General features: G+C 43.3%; 1 protein-coding gene across 1 annotated transcript; it reads left to right on the forward strand.

The window, feature by feature from the left end:
• The first annotated feature begins 3062 nt into the window (after nucleotides 1–3062).
• On the forward strand, nucleotides 3063–16936 carry lin28aa (lin-28 homolog Aa). Its single transcript, XM_023821254.2, has 4 exons — nucleotides 3063–3072; nucleotides 4508–4683; nucleotides 12704–12888; nucleotides 16637–16936. The coding sequence occupies exons 1-4, from the start codon at nucleotides 3063–3065 to the stop codon at nucleotides 16854–16856; spliced, it is 591 nt and encodes a 196-aa protein (XP_023677022.1). The 3' UTR covers nucleotides 16857–16936.
• Nucleotides 16937–20371: the final 3435 nt, after the last annotated feature.

Raw genomic sequence — 20371 nt, forward strand, 5'->3', positions numbered from 1 at the left:
CTCAGCTGATACGGCACCTCCTTGTTTGTATGTAAGTTATAGTAACTGTAAAATAATTCATGCAGGCAGGAAAACCCATACGCGGTTGCGTTTAAAACATGGTTGTTTAAACTATCACAAAGAAAGCTATGCCGAACGAGAAACCTCACCTTTTTAGAATCAATGAGCACTGTTTTTGTTGCTAATGACCTGTTGCTGATGTGGTATTTTGATTGACCGATTAACTTGAAGAGCTAGAGGTCCATATTAGTTTATTGTTTGATTCTAATAAATTTCAATATATTTTAATATTTTTAAAAATCATCTCAAAAGTCATGAATTTATTTCGATTTATTTGTTAATTTTATTTTTTTATCAGATATTTTCGGTTCTTATCTCCAATCTAGCTAATCTCTTTTCAAGAAACTTAAATCAATATATACGTTTTCTTCGTTTATCCTAAGTTTAATATCTATATATAATAAAAATAAACATAAAATCTGTTTTACTAGAGAAAATCTGAAAATAGCTAAACTAGTTAAATTAATCCAGACATTTTTCTACGGCTGTATAGTTTTTATAGTGAACGAATTCGGGAAACCGTGATATATTTTTATTTAACAAACTTGAAACCTTTGTGCATATGTCAGTATTGCCGTCTTTTGTATTCTGTGACCTCAGACGACATATATGGATGGTCGTTTATTTTATTAAAAAAATTTTAATAATACATTCATGTATTCGATCTTTAATTGTTTTTATCAGCTCCGTGTTTAATTAAATTTATCGTTGCTTTACGTGTCTGAGTATGCACACGTATTGAAATTTAGAAATTTCAATGTGACATTTTAATATATTTCGCGTATAAAATAAACAAGCACACAATTTGCTTGTTAATTACTCGTAAAGTTATGACACATGTGCCATACAATGTGACCAATTTGAATTACAATGTAACTGTCATTTTAATTGAGTGTTGATTACACGTGTATTTTATAATCTTCCAAGTGCTGTACCTGAAAATGACTCGAAATAGGCATGGTTTTCTGCCGTGGCACATTAATGGCTTAGATGTGTATAAAAATAATATTCGGCAACATAAACACAGTATATATGAGTCGTGATATAAGAATCGGAATAAAAACAGGCCTGTAAGAATATATTCTGCCTTAAATTTTATGATGATATTAGGATTCTCTGTATACATGCAGGCTTTTATTTACGTGTATGATGTCCCGTATTACCCGAGAGCTGCATTATAAGCAGCATTAAGGCAGCAGCATCAAGACAGATCCCGCAGCCTTCAGATCATTCCGTCTGATCATTCTGCGCTGTTTCTAGGGCGTCAATGCTGCACTTCTGTGCACGTTGCTTGAGAACATCGCGCATTCCGTGATATAACTCACTGCAGCCTTAACAAACTGAATTTCGCGACCAGATCCGGTTAGGCTGTTTTAAGCGTCTCGAGCCTTCCAAATTCGTCATCTGCTCCGCAGCTTTGAAGTATGGCGTAAATTACCCACAAGGGGGCATGATGTCACGAGGGAATGGCACCATAACCGGAGACACCTCTTCCATCTGAAGAGCACTGTGTTGCGCGGTGACGTCTATATCCAATCTCAGCTTAGCGTTGCAGAGGCCGTGTGAAATTCCTGCCTCATGTGAGCGGTCAGGTTTTTCACTTATTGGCCTCGATGAAGCGCATACTTTACGCTTTGTAATGTTGACTAGACTGATAAGTATATATTCTACATACTCTTATGGTGTCATATAATTATAGGTGCATTTGTTGCAACCGTCATTTAGATCATTGTTTTACTTAATTTTTCGGTTAATCTTATGGAGTGTGAGAATGTGAAATGAGACAAAAGAACGAAAAAAAAATTGGTGACATCCGATTTAGCCGGCCATCCCCCCTCCCCCACACTACAACTACATCGACACATAAGATCTCACGTTTGCCGTTTGCATCGGTCAGCAAAACCGCGAAAAAGCCCGAGATCCGTTGAATCGCTGGATTCATCAGCTTTTGTGCAGCTTTTAAAATACCCTCAATAGGAGGCGAATGAATGGAGGGAAAATTGCGTCCGGGTATTTGATTTTTAGGACATGTACTCTGTAGGTTTACTAATTAGACCTATATTAATTACATTTTAAAATACGGTTTAATTAAAATTCAAAATATTAAAGTTATTGTTATGCGTGTATTTTATTATACATATAACATAATAGGCCTTGAGAATTAAAAGAAATATACATTACCTTCATCTAGTTTAGATAAAGCATGCAATGGCCTTGCATGTTCATTGTAACTACATATTTAATCGGCAAATCTTCTGCAGATAGTGGAGGATGTGATTTTGTAATTAAATGTAACAATTATAACAGTATATATATAAACATCTAGCAAAAATAGCGTAACTTGAAAATGCTTTTGGTTAATGGTTGTGATGTAGTCTTTCTTACACGGATGTAGGAAACGTTCTGGATAAAACTGAATGTCATCCTCTGCATAAGAGCAAGCTAATTTGATGAAATGTCAAACACCGAAAAGCAGACACATAACACGGTTTCACTTCGCTGCCTTCCGAACTTGGTAGCCTACTTCATGAAATGCGCAATGGCGAGGTTTAATTCTGTAAGTGTTCTCGACTAGCTGAACATTTACATTAATGTTAGCTGAAAACAAAGTAGGGGTCGATGGTCATTTAATATATAGAGAAGCAAAGGAGGGGTGGTCGCTCGCCTTTTCTTCTCTGCTAGGTGGTCTCGGGCTGTGATTGGTCACTTTCCGAATTTGGGCCCTTCTGTGGAATGCGTAATTTATCAGAGAGGAGACTGTAATTGTGAATCACGTGGACTTGACCGAAAAAGGTGGGGGGTGGTAGCGGAGAGGTAAGTGTGTTTTTGTGCGTGTAGTGGGGGGGATTAGTTTTTGAAGAAGGCAAGTGACCAACAACTGAAAAACCTCACTGAAGCAGGGATTATAACGTGCTTCCTTGCGCATCTGGATCTCAATCTAAATAGAAAAATATTGCCTGAACATCTGGATAATTTCCGAGATACCCTGGATAAAATCTACTATGGCAGAAGGTATATTAGGCTGAAATATTTACAATGGTTTGGGGCTGTTTGATGTTTGGGTCTTTTTTTTGGGGAGGGGGGGTGGAATAAGAAATGGGTAGGGGGCTGGGTTTCCTTGCATTGTCTTTTAGATTTTGGGTTTCTTCTGCAAATCCTCTCTCGTGGCCCTCCCACCTCATATTGTTGGGGCAAAGATTTTGCCATGGCTCTTTGTTTGTTTCTCTCTTTTGCTTCCCCCCCTCGAATGACCCCTTTTGATTCCTAAGGCTTCGGCAGGAAAGTAGCGCAGGAGTACACGGGCTGCGTTCAACACTGGGGATAGACGGATTCTGCGTCTTGGGGTTATTTTTTTTTCTTGAGGAAACAGCGAGATGGGCTCTGTTTCCAACCAGCCGTTTACAGGTTAAGTACGGATTTGTTTAATGTAAACCTGCCGATACTTTGCTGAATTCCTGCGTATTAAATGTATCTGCAAAACATGCTTATGTGCACGTGATCGCCGTGGTCTGCGAGGAATGATAAACTCTCGTTTTAAATGGAAAGCCAGTGGTTTAGTTCAATTTGTACAGCAAAATTAATTTCGTTTCCGCAAGTTTAATTGATTGATTCTTTTGATCGCTTGTACGAAGAGTGGCGGTTTAATGTATCACGTGGGGAAAATGTCTATTTGCAATTATGGTTGGTGTGATCTATGAAAGAACGTAAAATCAGATTACCTGTTTAAAATGAAACGTGTAGTTGTATTACATTTTCATTTGCACTTTCTCTCTATTCTATATATTTTTGCACGCGGTTTGTTGTTTCGATTATTGTTGTATTGCTTTTCATTTGTTTACCATTATATTAAATAATTATTGCGGCATGTTTTTTAGTTTGTTTGGCGTTTTAATGGTACAGGAATACGTATTTTTGTTCCAAGCTAATTTGATAGGTGGTCACTGAATCAAAAATGATTTAAATGAGCATTGACTCATTAAGAAAGCGGTAGTTTCTCTCATCAGAACTCAGTCCGATAGTGTAATGTTGCCGTTTATATTGGTGGCGTGTTATTACTTTCTCTGATCATATTATAGGGCGGAAGAATTCATTTCACAAAATTAAAGAGCCATTTTCTTTGATGGTCACAGGTTTTTTTCTCCCGGTGTCGATAATCATGGTGAGGGGGGGGGGGGGCTTCTCGTTTTGAAAGAAAAATACTCTTCTGTATTCTCTTTAAATGTTGATGCGCGTAGCTGCGCACCCGTGTGAATCATCAGACATGCAGCCGTTTTACGCGACGCTGTGGTTTTGTTCCATCATCAAAACCAAGGCGGGCTGGAACACTGTAGGGACTCGAAACCTTTACAAATGTCACACTCTAAATGGTCCTTTCCTCGTTTTACAGATAGCAAGTCTCAGTGTCTGGGAGGCCGTATAACGTTTCCACCGCTCTGTCCTTTTAAAGGAGGCTGCGCGAAGACCGAGGAGGAGGAAGGCCCGAACACCGAGGAAGACTCGCGGTCCTTCCAGGGCAGTGGCGTGTGCAAGTGGTTTAACGTGCGGATGGGTTTTGGCTTCCTGTCTATGACGAACCGAGAAGGATCTCAGGTCGAACCCCCCGTTGATGTGTTTGTACATCAGGTGAGTGGCAAACAGATCCTTTAGATCCACAGAACCCTGGGGCTGCTGCGTTATGGTCCTTTCTGTCCACCAGAATTTCAGTTTATGTTCTTAAATTAGCGGGGAAAATTGCTACGTAATCCCCTTTTATGATCAAAAGGACAACTGTAGATCAATTCATCATGCCTCTTAATGTTTTATTGCTATGTATCATTTGATTCGATTAATATGCATTAAATACATTGATAAATATACAAAACATCTAAACGTGCGATCTGTATTTGGTAAAAACACGACCTGTATACAACAGGAAAAATGCAAAGCCTCAGGCTAGGCGGCTCCCCGTCTATAGGCAAATTTCTTCTGGGCAGAATTAATTAGCCTACTGTAAATTATGTTAGGAATTATTCGGGTGTATGGTACAAATTAATTAATTATGGTACAGTTAATCACGTGGACTTGACCGAAAAAGGTGGGGGGTGGTAGCGGAGAGGGTAACTGTTTTTGTACATAAGGTAACACAACGATTATTAGTTCAATGATTAATTAAGCGACCGCTGAAAAGGTATTTCAGATCCGTTACGTGAGCCTATTTAAATTAATATTTATATTTATAAAAAGGGATTTTCTTTCTTTCATATATGTTCTTTTGCAGTGACAGCTTGTATTTGATGTGTTTTTTTGAGCTTTGTTTGTATAAGTCAAATTTCGTGGAATAATTGTTTTAATCTATTGTTTTATTGCGTTATTTTTAATTATTATTGTAGTTCGCTCTTTTCAAACGGGCATCGCCGTAATAACATTTCGGCGGCAAACTGACTGTAGCTTTAGGGCTCAAGTTTACGTTGCAGCTGCTTCCTCGTTGGACATCTTTTTATGGAGAACACAGAAAATACTAGAATATCATGTCATATTCTTGTCTAAATTCTCTGAGAGCACAGAGAAATTATTACCCAGATGTCCAGCCAGACATTTTCACTGGAGTCGTTCTGCTTTTAGTTACGTTCTTTTGGTGTTTTCTGGGTTGGGACGATGAGCTCTTTCGTTTGCATAGCTGATATGATGAGCTAATGCTGTCCAGTCTGTAGGTTTGGCCCCTTGGAATCATGGGAAACGCAAGCGTGATGTTGTGATATGACGAAGGCAGTAACAAGCCGCTTCACTGGGCGTGGCAGAGTAAAGAAACAAAACACTTAGCAGGGGTGGTTGTGTGGTCTGAGCCACGATGATGCTTCAGTCTCTCTGACATGCCTTTGAAAGGTACCTTTATCAAGACCCTCACCTCCAGTAACACAGAGCAGGATGGCAGATGAATTAAGTCACAACTGCAGCTTGTGAGATTTCTGCGTCAGAAATGTAAATGAAATGAGCAAGGCTGTTTTAAGATTTTAATTAGACTTTAAACTTGTTCCCCTGCAACTGATGCTTGGAGAGGGATTTTATAGTTAATTTTATAACAAGCCTTTTTATATGAAATTTGTTCATAAAGACAGAACATTGTGTTTCTTTACACTCCATGTTTTCCACGCAGCACTTCATTTAGCTGTCATGCAAAATACACCCCTTTCTCAATTACATTTTAGTAATCAATTTTCATTAAGGTGCAGTTTGGCCAAGATTGCCCAGAAATTCATGCTAGATGAGCCACTGGTAAAGATATTATTGGTCAATATTAAATGTTTACATGTCAACATTTATGGGGTCGAAGCTTTGGGGTTATGACGAAAGGAATTTTTTGCAAGTTTGGCTTGGATTTTACTTTCAGTTACTCTGTTTCCCAGCTATAGAAGCGGAACTGAGGGTATCACTGTGGAACAACACTGGTTTATTAACATTTTGATATGTGCAGTGGGGTGGAGACTCAGGAACAGCATTAGCCTATTAACATTTATATATGAGAGGGTGGAACAACTAGGAGCAGCATTAGCCTATTAACATTTAGATATGCGAGGGTGGAACCTTAGGAGCAGCATTAGCCTATTAACATTTAGATATGCACACTGGGGTGGAGCCTTAGGAGCAGCAGTAGCCTATTAACATTTAGATATGCACACTGGGGTGGAGCCTTAGGAGCAGCATTAGCCTATTAACATTTAGATATGCACACTGGGGTGGAGCCTTAGGAGCAGCATTAGCCTATTAACATTTAGATATGCGAGGGTGGAACCTTAGGAGCAGCATTAGCCTATTAACATTTAGATATGCGAGGGTGGAACCTTAGGAGCAGCATTAGCCTATTAACATTTAGATATGCGAGGGTGGAACCTTAGGAGCAGCATTAGCCTATTAACATTTAGATATGCGAGGGTGGAACCTTAGGAGCAGCATTAGCCTATTAACATTTAGTTATGCACACTGGGGTGGAGCCTTAGGAGCAGCAGTAGCCTATTAACATTTAGATATGTGAGGGTGTAGCCTTGGGTAAATGTGTTTGAGAAAGACCGTGGGGCAGCTCAGAGCATGCAACGTGTGTGTGTGTGTGTGTGTGTGTGTTTATTTGTGCCGCAGCATAATAAAAGAGATGCAACATTACATAGAAATGAAACGTGATGTAATTCTTAGTGCTTATGGTTTAACAAAATGATTTCACAGCAGACAGGAATGGGTAGTTCCCACAAATGTAGCTGTGTGTGTGTGTCTATGGTGTCTTTGCTTTCACCCCCCCAGTGAGATGTGGGCCTTACTGCAGATAAAGACTTGGCCGCACACAGATAAAGCCCCCCTTCCCCCCTGCCGCTTGCCTATTCAGCCCAGGTTCCTGTTATAAAGTGATTAAAAGTTTTCTTCCACCTTTTGTGTGGCACCCCCCCCCCCCACGCGCACGCCCCCAGCCCCCTACCCCCTGGCCCATCACTGGCTTGTGTATGTTAATGGTGAATGGGGAAGTGATAGCAGTCAACGTCCCCACACACCCACCCCCATCCTTTGCAAGCCTCTGTGACATTTGTTTCTGCACGCTGCCCCCCCCCCCCCCACCTCTTCTCCAGATCAATCATTTAAAAGCCGTTTGATCGGTTTAGCCCCTCTGCTGGCTTTGATCACTCTATAGTGCCTGTTTAATTGTAGGTGTGTTTTTCCTGATGTGCTGTTGGTGAGCCAAGTTTCCGCCACTCCCAACAGCCGTTATATATGCGTTTTCTATTTGGTTGATGTCGCTTTGTCTTCTTTAAGCTGATTGGCTGCTGGACTGATACTTCCTTTTCAGTGTGTTGAGATGGGAGCATGTGATCAGCCAGCTATCCAGGCCCTTCCTGTCACCTGGTTTCCTGTCTCTGCTGATTGATCAGCGGGGTGACTCTTTGTGTCCGGCTGATAATCAGATAACTCTGCTTAATCGAAGAATTTTACGCAATTTTATGGAGTTTCCTCAGACATCAGTCATCGATCCAAAAAAAACCCCAAATTATCGATTTATGGCTCTGAGTCCACTGTGATATATGAGTGATTTTTTTAAAGATTCTGCCACAAGGCTATTAACGTTGCATGTGTTAATGTGAAACGAAACAAAGGTAGATTCATTTATTATATTATTGGTTTTTCTGCACTGGATTTGAGTCTTATTGTAGCCGTTGCATTTTTCTATAAATCAAGGCTGAATAACCTACACCTAAGTAGCTGAAGGCACAAAAAACAAAACAATTAATGGATAATTTAGGCAATAAAATATGAATCAATTGTTTACATTGAGACTATGTAAAGCGCAAAGAAGGAACATTTTTTTCTCTTAATTATGTATTATAAACAATATATAATATATGTGTAGGAATATATATATACACATATATATGCATATATAGTGGTGTTTTCTCATACATGCCATTAGTCTTTCATTAATGCTTTGATTTATCAATATGCACCATGTGACATATTGATCTGTGACCTATTGATGATTTCCAAATCATTGAGATGTGAGAGTTAGAGCAGAAAAGCAATTATTTTGAATAATTAAGATTTATTCCTGCCCTCACGGGGGAGGGACAGCTAAAAGGGGGCAGCCCTGTCCCTGTCCTGCGTCCCCTTCATGCCTGTCAAGATGGGAGCCCAACGAGGGGGAGGCCAAAAGCAGCATTTTGGGGTGATGGGACAGCTTTGAACCCGGGTGGTTTCGTTGGTACTTTTCTTCCTGTAATATTTGCTTATGTGTTATTTGATTAAGAGGGAGGATCCTTAAATAGCTTACAAATTCTATATTTATCGGATGTTTATACCCAAAGCAACGTACACTTTGAAGTGGGTCAGACAGCCCCAGGAATAAGTGATGGTTAAGGGCTTTGTGTTCAATGGTGAAATCACTTTATTGATTCTGTGATTTGAGCCAGCAACCTTCTGATCACAGGTACCCTAATGCACTGAAAAAGTGATCCTTTTTCTAAAATTTAACTTAAGTTAACATATAAATTATAATGTTTATCACAAAGGCACATTGTTACAGTTTGCCCTAGTTGCATGACCCACTCTTAGCTTCCTTTGAGGGGCTGGGTGTTTCTGCCTACGAAATGCCCCCACTTTTCAACGGGCACATTTAGGGGCACCGTGGTTTTTCTCTGCTGAGGGTCAATGTCACTGTGCTCTGACATGGGGTCTGGGGGGGATCTTACATTCTATGTCAGCTGTCTTACGATTTGGGGATTGATCATTAAATAGACTTGCTGTGTGATTGGTTGTGATTGCATGGTATTCATAATGATCTGACTGCTCTATGATAAGCCATCATTAATATTCGTTATGAGTGGGACTCGTGCCATGTGTGTGACGGCCTACGAGCCACCACCCGCTGCCTGTGGCTGATAACACGAGGCCCTCGGGGGAGCATGGCACCCCAAGGATGGACTTCATACAGGGACAATGGAGCACCCATTACTGAAGGGTAGCCTTCATGCCCATGACCTGCCCAAATGTGTATCCCCATGCTGCGCCCGTACTGATTGCCCCAGCTGTTTTGGGGTGCAGGGTGGACGGTTAAGGTTGCATGTAGAGAATGTGGAATGCTGGTTCTTTGGGCCGTGATGTACGAAACACTGTCATTGTGCAGGGCTTTTCTAGGTGCTGGAGATGGTCAACCTCTGAACCCTCCGTAAACCCGGCTGTCTCTCTCTCTCTCTCTCTCTCTCTCTTGCTCCCTCTGGACAAGCCAAATGATAATTGTTCTCTCTGGGACCGAGAGGCAGAGTTGGGAAGGCCTGGTGGACAAAGGCCACCATTGTCAGGCTGGCAAGAGGAAATCCTGCGGGTTATGATCTGTTACGGAGAGACTATGAATGAGGAGCCAGGGAGAGTGCGTGTGTGGGGGTTTGGAAGGTAGTTTTGTGAGGGGGGGTGGGAGCTGGGCTAGGGGTTCATTCACAAAAAAAAGCACTTAAGGGGGGTTGGGGTCGGGGGTGGGATGCAGGGTTTGTAGTTCCCAGAAGTGGTGGGTGGGGGTTGTAGAGGAATTCAAGGTTCTCAGGGTCGGGGAAGTGAGGGGGGAGCAGTACCTCCCAGTGTGGCCACTTCAAAAGGCCTCACCTCTCCGTGGCAGGAGCGGGGGGTCTTGACCAGACCCAGTGGCATGCGAGGGCCATAAAACGGCCCGTCTCGACCACCCCAGTCTCCCCCTCCCCAGCTCCCGAAGAGCTGGCGGCGTTTTGTTGATGACTTCACCAGAAAGCGTTATGACACATAGGGAATGCTGCTCTGCACGCGACTGAGACCAAGCTGGGCCGGAAAGCAGTACGACACATAGGGAATGCTGCTCTGCACGTGACTGAGACCAAACTGGGCCGGAACAGACACTGGCCACATCCAGTGTCAACTAGTATCCAAGAAGTGGACCTAAGGAACTAGAAAGTCATAGCAACCAGTCCAGCTAGCCAGATGAACACTGGTGACTTTCCCGTGTTTGTGTTTGTTCACTTTGCGTAATAGTCCCGGACATGTGGGAGCTTGAGTGTCAGGTTATCGTTGACTTGTTTTCTCAGATAAACAGTCGTCACTCAATCAAGGCCCTTTTCATCTTTGTTCTTCAGTCTTTGTTGATAACCATGTTTGTCTCAGGACAGCCTCCAGTGAACCTGCTGAAGGTGTTTCATCCAGGTCTCAAGACTGAACAGTGTCGTTAGTCATACATGAGTGTGGGCCCGTCAACTCGGTTGACCCGGGTATTCGGCCCTGGGGTCACCTTCCCGGTTCCTTTCTCACCCCCCACTGCACTTACCGCCCAGCGAGATACTAATCCTTGCCCCCAGCTCTGCCGAGGTATCTCAGTTAAATCTTGGTCTCCACATGCCTTGGCGCGTGCCCCTAGCTCCACGGTGCTGGTCCTGGGAATTCTCGTGTACCTGACCCGCTCCATCTAAATTCAGAACATCTCACCGAAGGAGAGCACAGGTTCCTTTGCTGCTTTTCACGCACTCTCACTCTCATGGCTACGTTGAGATGTTTTGCTCCCTGTGCTCGACCTGCATAATTTGAGGTGCTTCCCTGGAATGTTGACATGGAATGTGAAAAGCATCTTTTTTGAGGAGGGCGAGATCTCAGCTGGAATATCTTTGGACATGAACTCGATCAGGATTTCTTTGTTTTAGCTCATGTTCTAGTGTGAAGTAGCTGAGGAATGATGGTTTTCGCCTTAGCGTGATTGAGGTTCCCGCACTTCTCCCATGCTGCGGCATACGTCCACCAAGGAGCCATTCCAGGAATGCCCCCACCCCCCATCCCTGCTATCCCAGCATCCTGCGGGCCTGGTCAGTGTGTGACTGGCCAGATGGACTCATTCTGGAGGGTCAGCGAGCTGTTTGCGGTGATTGTGTGCCATTGGGGGGTGGGGGGTGGAATGCCGTGAATGATGGGGGTGGGGCATTTGGTGGTGTGGTGGGGGGGGGGGGGGTCCACACAGTCACACAGCCACAGAGCTCTCCTGAGAGACGGGGGGAGGGGTGACGTATGGCCTGTGTTCCTGGTTGGGCTGATGGGTCTGAAGGTTCATCAGCAGCAGCCAGCATCTGCAAGCATGTAGCAGGATGTCTGAAGCGGGAGATGAGCCAGCCAAAGTATCTTCATCAGATGCTTAGACGAGCTCAGGCTCAGGCTTCACAGAAAAGGTGCAAATGTTATTAACAGGGTAACCATGACAACCGGAATGCTCCAATCACCAAGTGATACCTTATCACATGATAGTAGCATAATCTGTTGATGCGGAATTTAGTGCTATAGCAATGTTTCCACAACGTTTAAGGAAGCCCCTTGAGAATGTTATGTGCAAAATGGGATTATACTGGAAGTCCTTGTGTTTCAGAATAAAGTGGGGAGGGGGCAGGCTTTTGTTTTTGCTGCCCGGTTCAGAGATAGACGCAGCATTCCAGGGTCTTAAGCAAAGAGAGTGAATATTCACAATCTCCTTTTTACCCCTGCAGGGGGCAAAGGGTGAGGGATGGGGGCACTGATGGGGGAACTGGTGATAGCAGGATTGCAGTGTCGTTAAACTGGGTGGGTGTGGGCGTTTTCAGGCCACTGTATAAGTGCTATGCTGGGAATGTGCGGCTTTCATAGGAAGAGTTTAATGCTCAACGCTGTGAGAAACACTGGAAATCCCAGGAGACTAACACAATAATTTTATTCATTTATCTTGAAATTTGTAACACAGAAATGAGTACTGTTTTAAGAATGATGGAGCAAAATTTGACATCGATGAATGCAATGAAAAATAACTGAGATTTTAGGAACAGTCAATGGACATGAAGGGATGAATTAATTAAGATCTTATGGTAATTTCTTTACAATTGAGATCCTACACATGTAGTTTCTCACTAGAAAAATGTTGAGTCAAAGCAATAAATGTTCTTTGTTGTAGCGATCCCACGGATGGATATTATTATTGTTGATATTATTATTATTACAATTACTACCATGTGGTTGTGTACCAGATAAGTGGAATGACAAATGAATGGATATGTTATTATTGTTGTGGTTGTTGGTGTTACTGGTACGCGTATCATGTGTGAAGGTGTATTATTACACCCTCTTCCCAGTGTTCCCAGTACACTTGTTCCCATGTGTGTTTCAGAGCAAGCTGCACATGGAGGGCTTCCGCAGCTTGAAGGAGGGCGAGGCCGTGGAATTCACCTTCAAGAAGTCCTGCAAGGGCCTGGAGTCCCTGCGGGTGACAGGGCCCGGGGGGGTCCCCTGCGTGGGCAGCGAGCGCAGGCCCAAAGGCAAGAGCGTGCAGAGACGGCGCTCCAAGGGCGACAGGTGAGTCGCACGTTTCTCTGGAAATTACTACTCACAAGCGCACACTGACTACACTCACGCACGTGCACTTGCACACTCCTACACCCCATTTACACACATACACTCCTACAGCCCAGGGGTGGCAGCCCAGACGGTCTGAACTTCCTGTCTAGCTTTGCTGCGTTTCCAGTTTTGAAGTCGTCCGCCACTCCACGGCCTTCACTTTAAGCGAGCAGGTGGAAACCACTCAGATAGACCACCATAGTCTGTGACATCACAGTAACGTGTGTCATGCAGTGCTTAGAATGTGCTGTGTACCGCATAGAATTTATCAAGCAGTGCGTAGAGTACTGTACAGTATGTAAAATTCACTGTGCAGTATGTGCTGTGCATTGCGTATAAATCGTTATACAGTGCATAGAATGTGCTGTAGAGCGGGGGGTGACCAACCTTTTTGAAACTGAGAGCTACTTCACGGGTACTGAGCCATACGAAGGGCTACCAGTTTGATACACTCTACTTAAATCATGTATAATATACATGTTTTAAATGCTTTTCTTTGATATTATCATTTTCAAATCTATTTAAATGCAAATGTGATTAAAGAAGAATAGCAACAGGATAAGATTATATTTTTGACGCTGCTCACTGGTGAGTCGTGCTATTTTTAGAACAGGTGACCGGGCGACTCATGTGGTCCTTGGGGGCACCCTGGTGCCCGCGGGCACCATGTTGGTGACCCCTGCTGTAGAGTGTGCAGAATATGCTGTGCAATGAACCGAATGTGCTGCGCAGTGCATAGAATTTACCTTGCGGTGTGTAGAATGTGCGCGGTGCAGTGCATAGAATGTGCTGAGCATTGACTTCATTGTGCAGTGCGTAGAATATGCTGTGCAGTGCGTAGAATGTGCTGTGCAGGGAGTACAATGTGCTGTGTCCAGTGTAGAATGTGCCGAGCGCTTTGTATAATGTGCCGTGTGGTGCACAGAATGTGCTGTGCCGTACGTAGAATTCACTGTGTTAAGCATAGAATGTGTTGAGCATTGAATTCACCGTGCAGTGTGTTGAATATGCTGTGCAGTGCGTAGAATGTGCCGTGCAATGTTCACTTTGACGAATGTGCGCTATAGTGCATGAAAAATGCTGTGCGGTGTGCAGAATGTGCAAAATCTGCCGTTAAGCATACCTAATGCATCATGTGACCCAGCACTGAAGCTGATCATCTCTAAAGGTCAAGGTGCACAAAGGGGCGTTTGGTGCAACCCACCCAGCACATACTCCGGATCGATAGTTTGTTAAAACCTGAGGGGCTTGGCAAAATGATGCAGAGGAGACCCTCCTCACGCCCTGTGGGGGGGGGGGGTGTATCCGCAAGCTCCCTCTGACAGCTGCGATCACTCTGAAGGACAGCACGCTCAGTGGGGGGCGGCAGGAGCCTTGCTGTGTAGCTTTACCACACACAAGTCTTCCTTTCTTTAGAATCACCCATCTTCTAGGGGGCAGCGTACTGATGAACTCCCCAGAAAGTCGCTCACCGGCACAGGGGGCGTCCAAGCCCGCGTTTGATTGGTCAGAAGTGACTCAGCAGTTATAAGCAGAGGGTCTGACCTGTGCATGTTCCCACAAAAGACTGAGTCTCTTACCAAGACCAGCAAGCTATAGAAATCATGGAGGACAGATGATGGAGATGTGGGTTTTGTTATTTTTTCTTTCCCTGGGGGAGATGGTGTCACAAACCCTCCTGGTGGGGGCGAGGGGGGGGGGCAGTTTTAGTGTCCAGGTTCTTCTCACCCGTATCCATGTCAGGGATTCACCACCATGCCTGTCAGTGCCATTGAGGGGGGGAGAGGGGGTTCCTGTCCATTTAATTAATAACAGATGTAGATGCCGGCAAGAGGTTAGAGGTCAGCAGCGCTATGGCAACGACTCCGTGCAGTCTGCTCGCACGCGTGTGTGCGTATGTGTCATGGCAGAGTGGGATGGGTCAGGGGTCAGAGTTGAGAGGTCACCATGGCTTATTGAGACAAAGAGGGCTCTCCCTTCCACACTCTCTCTGATCGATACCCAACCCTGAGCAAGAGTGGAGCGGAGGACAAAGGGCTGGTGGTGGGGGTGCTGTGGACACGCCCTCATCTGCATTCCTGTCAGTGCGTGACGCTCCCCCCCCCCCCCAAGTCCCCCATCATCCATCTGCCGCCAGCCGTTCAGCGCGCTGCGCCATCCTAGAACCTCAGCATCGCAGGCGGAACACCGATATCCCTGGATTATTTTTACAGACGAAACCTGGCTTTTACACCTGCTGTGACGTGTGCGTTCAGGCATCGTGGGGACCGCTGCTGAATGGGCCGGTCAGGGCTTGGTGCTGCTGTATGAGCAGGTAGCTAGCTGACTGACACAAATGCACTGGAGCAGGCCCCAGTAGTCACAATTAACCTGAGGCAGAAAACACACACACACACACACACACACACACACCTACCCAGCCCTAACCATAACCATAAATAACCAAACTAAATATGACACTTTTGGCATTTTTAGTTTTTTGATTGCGTTCACAGATTTTTGTGGGGAACTGAGAAATAGTCCCCACAACGTCAAAGCATCAGGTTTTTGTCCCCACGGTGTTATATAAACATAACACACACACACACACACACACACACACAAACAAATGACAACCTTAATCCCACCCAGTCCTAAACTTAACCATAAGTAACCAAATAAAATACAAGACTTTAAGCATTTTTAGTTCTTTGATTGCAGTCACAATATATAAAACTGAATTTCCCTTTGTGGTGACCTAAAAATGGTCCCCACAACATCAAAATAACAGGTTTCTCTCTCTCTCTCTCTCTCTCTCTCTTTGTTCGATATTATTATTTTAAGCAAGAGAATCGCTGGAAAAGACATTTCAAAATTTATTTTCTATTACACATCGCCCAACTGAGCGGTGAACGCAGCGTGTAATACCTGTAACGTACAGCTAAGCGGTATTGTAATCCTGTAGCATACTGCCCTCATGCGGCAAATGTATGACATTGCGCCAAGTAGCAGGTGAATGGCAATTAAAAATTCAGCCTTGCAAAGTTGTAGTATCTGCTATTGTTTGGTAATTTGATCCCAACAATATTTCTATTCCAGGAAACAATTAACACAAATTAAGTTTAGTTTTATGTGAATATTGGCTTTGAATTTGTTCCTATTACGTATGCTAGCATTTGTCTCTGTCCAATACACTCAATGCACTTATCTCCCATGGGTGCAGGTACTTCTGCTGAAGGATGTGTGTTTGTTTTATTTTGCAGAAACTGTAAGAAGTTTTGGGACAAGCAACAAAGCATAATTATTCACCAAAAAATAGTGAATTCTGAATATTTACTAAATATCAATTTAAAACCTGCAGAAAATGTCTGTTTCACTTCTGCAGAAATGTGATCTGTGAGGTTAATTTATTCAAATTAATCCAGACTTTTTCATTTTATTTTTATCTTATAGCTTATGACCTCCCCAGAATTACAGAATCACTGGTCAAAATCACACACAAAAGTCTAGTGGCCCATACATTTGTGTCTGTTTCTTCTTTTTGCTTATTTGTCTCATTTGTGTATTATTATTGTTTTTTGCTGCTTCCACATTTTATGTGCAAATAAGCATTGTGGTAGACTAAAATTATAACGTTGAGTTTTATATAAAGATACCTGCAACCATGTATTGGGTAAGTTGCTGGAAGGCGCATGGCCTGATGGGTAATTGTGACATTGCTCCCCAGGTGTTATAACTGCGGAGGGCTGGATCACCACGCCAAAGAATGCAAACTGCCCCCGCAACCCAAGAAGTGCCATTTCTGCCAGAGCATTGCACACATGGTCGCCAACTGCCCCGTCAAAGCACAACAATCGTCTCCTGGATCACAGGGAAAGCCCGCCTCCCTCAGAGGGGAGGATGAAGAAGCCGACCACGCCCCCTTCCCGTCAGAGAGCTCCAACTGAATCAGACCGCTGTGCGTGGGAGATGATGGGAAGGCACGGCAACCAATCAAATCATTTCACTCGGGTGACGGCCACAAGTTCCCGCCTGTCTTGATTGCTGCTTTTGGAGACTACCTCAGGTTTTTAATAATCAGCAAGGAAATGAATGTTACTTAGCTCGATGGTGTAACAGTCAGGAGAACAGCATGTAACTCAGGTGATTTTCAGAGGTTTAGTTGTGAGGCGCGTGGGGCTAACCCACGACGTATGCAACAAAGCAACAAGCCTTTTTCATAGTAACATTGCGATGCAGACTTTCTGGACTGAACTGCTTTCTTTTTCCTCTTTAAGTGTCTTAGAAACGGAAACAATCAAAAAAGGCTTTTCAGGTCTCCACAGTACGATAAGCCATAGTTTCCCCTGTCCTGCTGTTAAATGATGATTACTTCGAGGGGACAGGGGCTTAAATCCATAAACACAATTCAGAAGGTGTGACAAGATCATATCGTTTGCAGATTTCGAAGGGGGTTAGGGGCCATTCTTTCTGTTTCCTGGCTGTTACACGTTCACTTTCCGACACAGCAGAAGCTGCAAACCTGCATCTCTGCAAATGAATGTTACTGTCTTTTTAATAGGGTTTTTTCTGGGGGTGGGGGGCTGATGGGAGGGAAATGGGGTCACAGGGGGTGGCGGTGGGGGAAGGGGGAGGGGGGGGGATTCCCCAGACTTAAATGGGCTGCATGCTTTGGCGGCTTGCCGATAATGCAATCGTTCGCTCGGATTCCCTGGAGTTGAGTGAATGTCAGTGAGGAAGGTGACATCGTTTCCATCACTGCGGATCTGGGCTGTCGGTGCCCGCTGCCAGCTCCCTGCCCTCGCACAACATCCAGGCCTCGAAAAGGCCCCAGGAACACCGGATGTTGCTGGGGAGGCCGCTCAGGCGTGGAGTTTAGCGTAGGCAAATTCCTTAGTGGCTAGTTTAGGCACCAGCTGGGTCTCTCTGACCCAGGGTTTCAGTAAAAAGCCCAGAGGAGATTTAGGTAGACTAGCGAATCAGCCTATTACTCCAGTTTTACAGGAGAAGCTGACAGACGTTCAACCCATTTAATATATATGTATGTATAATTATTATAAAGCTTTTAAAATCATCTTTAATATTTATTTGTAATACTGCAGCTCCCCCCTTAAAGTTGTAGATACCAGAATGTGATTGCAGAGTTGCTTTTACTACTGCTTGACAACTTTTTTGATTTAAAATTTTTTTCACTGTTTACCTCAGACTGCATTGTGGTTTGATGCTTTTCAATCATCAATCACCCCCTCCTCCCCAGCCAAAGTTTATATATCTACATGAAAACCAAAGCAATGCTTGACTGCACTAATCACGCGTAAGATTCTCTTCCCTTTTTTTTGGTTTCAATCTCCTTAATATAAGAATTTGTTCCTGTATTCTTGTATTTTTGAGCGATTCACCGAAAAGGTCCTCACAGCTGCAGTGAACTGTGAATCTGCAAACTCAGGGAAAGCTTCAGGTTGTCCAAGGACATTAAGGAAGGGTGGGGTGGGGTGGAGGGATTTTGATATGTTTACATTTTAATGTGTAAAAGGCTCTTCTGATTTTGGCTACTGGTCCCTGAAACCTGGGACAACAACAGTGGGTAGTCTGGCCATTTGTTTGCTGCCCTCTGCTGGATTGAATCTGTGCAACAAAAATTGCAGAACAATAAGAACCCTTGCAAATAAGCCATTTTACAATTAATTTTTTAATGATCTTTTTATAATAACATCAGGTCAAACTGATAATTACAGAGCAATACAAATTTGGAAAACATTTATAAAAGAACAATTTTCAATTTATTATATTTATTTAACATTTTTTGTTTAATGATATGGTAGGGTAATCTTTTCTGATTTTCAAGGGACAAGATCCCACTGCCATATTGTGATTGCATCATGTTTTTCATACACAATCTCCAACTGACAGAATCTCTTTTGTTTTTTTAATCTGTTTTACTTATATTCCTTTTAAAGGAAAGGCCTTTGAGTTGTTTAATTTTAAGTTGTTATTGTACATAATAGTTTTAATGAGTCTAGGATTACTTTAAAGCAAAATGCCCAAATAGAAAAAAAAATGTAAAGGGATCTGTCAGGTTGCAGCAGAATACATCTTTAACATGAGGAGGTTTTCCAATACTTACAGCATGTCAGTTAAAAATATGATGCTTTGGCAAAGCTCTCCACTATCACTAAGTGGTTTAGATTAAAGGGATGTGTAGAGTGAGGATATTTATTCCTCAGAGTTTTTTCTCTCCTGAATGACTACTATGTGTACTGCAAAGGGCCCAGTTGACTAGTGATACTCCACCTTTGGTTCCCATTGGTTGGCTCCACCCTTCTCTCCCATTGGTTGTTAATTATGCATTGACACTCAACATTCCAAGGACCTCCCCCTTTATGGAGGGTTTCTGAGACCTGCAGAACTGTCTGAAGAGTCTGACTCTCCTCCCATGTACTGTAATTTAACACAAACTTTTGTACTATTATTGTGTGATCCTCCTCTGTAATCTTTGTAGTTGGGGTTAGAATAGCATAGTCCTTTATTGAGGTGATAGTAGATTGGGAAGCTGCAGCAGAAAATGAGAACGTTGATCAGAAGCTACTTGTCACAGTTGTCACTGCTGACCAGGAGGTGATGCCGGAGAGGCTCTGGCACCTTCTTTAAATTGCTGCAAACCCCCACTGACCTCTGCCCCTGATGTGCCCGCGGTGTTTGTTTTGGTGGTGGGTTTTTAATTATTTTTATCCCAAGAAAACAACAAGGTGTAAACTCTTGTGAATGATCTATACAGCTCTACCTCAGGTTGTGTTAAACTGAAGAAGCAGACGGTGCACTGTGTCTGGGGGCAATCCTGCTAGGACTGACAGTGCTGTCTGTTTCCTGTAGATTAGTGCTTTTGTCTGTTTGTCTGTCTGTCTGTTTGTTTGAGCTAATGATTAACGTATGTTGCATCTGATAAGGGTCAGTGTCGCTCATGAATCTGTAATCGTCAACACCACCTCATACATCCATAGATGATGGTTTCTGGGCATTTAGAAGGACTGTAAAATGGCCATCTTCTCTTTGGCAGTGGTCAATTATAGGCCATAAAATCACCCTTGCAGGAAAAGGAGTGTTTGCTGAATGTCCTAACTAGCAATTCTGGTCTAACAGAGTAATGAATCTAATCATTTGTTAAATACCTCACTATGAATTCCAAAGCGGCTAGCTGGTGGACAAAATAGACTTCGTTACTCACAGAGTCACATGAAAGATATGAGTGAGTTCGTTTATTATATTAAGTGCCATAAATATATTCTGAATTATTTTGAATTTCAGAATCCTGAGAAATGGAACTGGTAAATTCAGTGTTCGATAACATGCAATAGTAATTAACATTAATGACACATTCATTTCAGTCCAAAAGCTTACTTTAATGGGCAGACAAAAGGTGTAAAGGTTTAAAAAGTGAAATGGTTAAGGCCTTACTCAACGTGGC

This window comes from Paramormyrops kingsleyae, chromosome 9, assembly GCF_048594095.1.
Source record: "Paramormyrops kingsleyae isolate MSU_618 chromosome 9, PKINGS_0.4, whole genome shotgun sequence".
In the NCBI taxonomy this organism is placed as follows: Eukaryota; Metazoa; Chordata; class Actinopteri; order Osteoglossiformes; family Mormyridae; genus Paramormyrops; species Paramormyrops kingsleyae.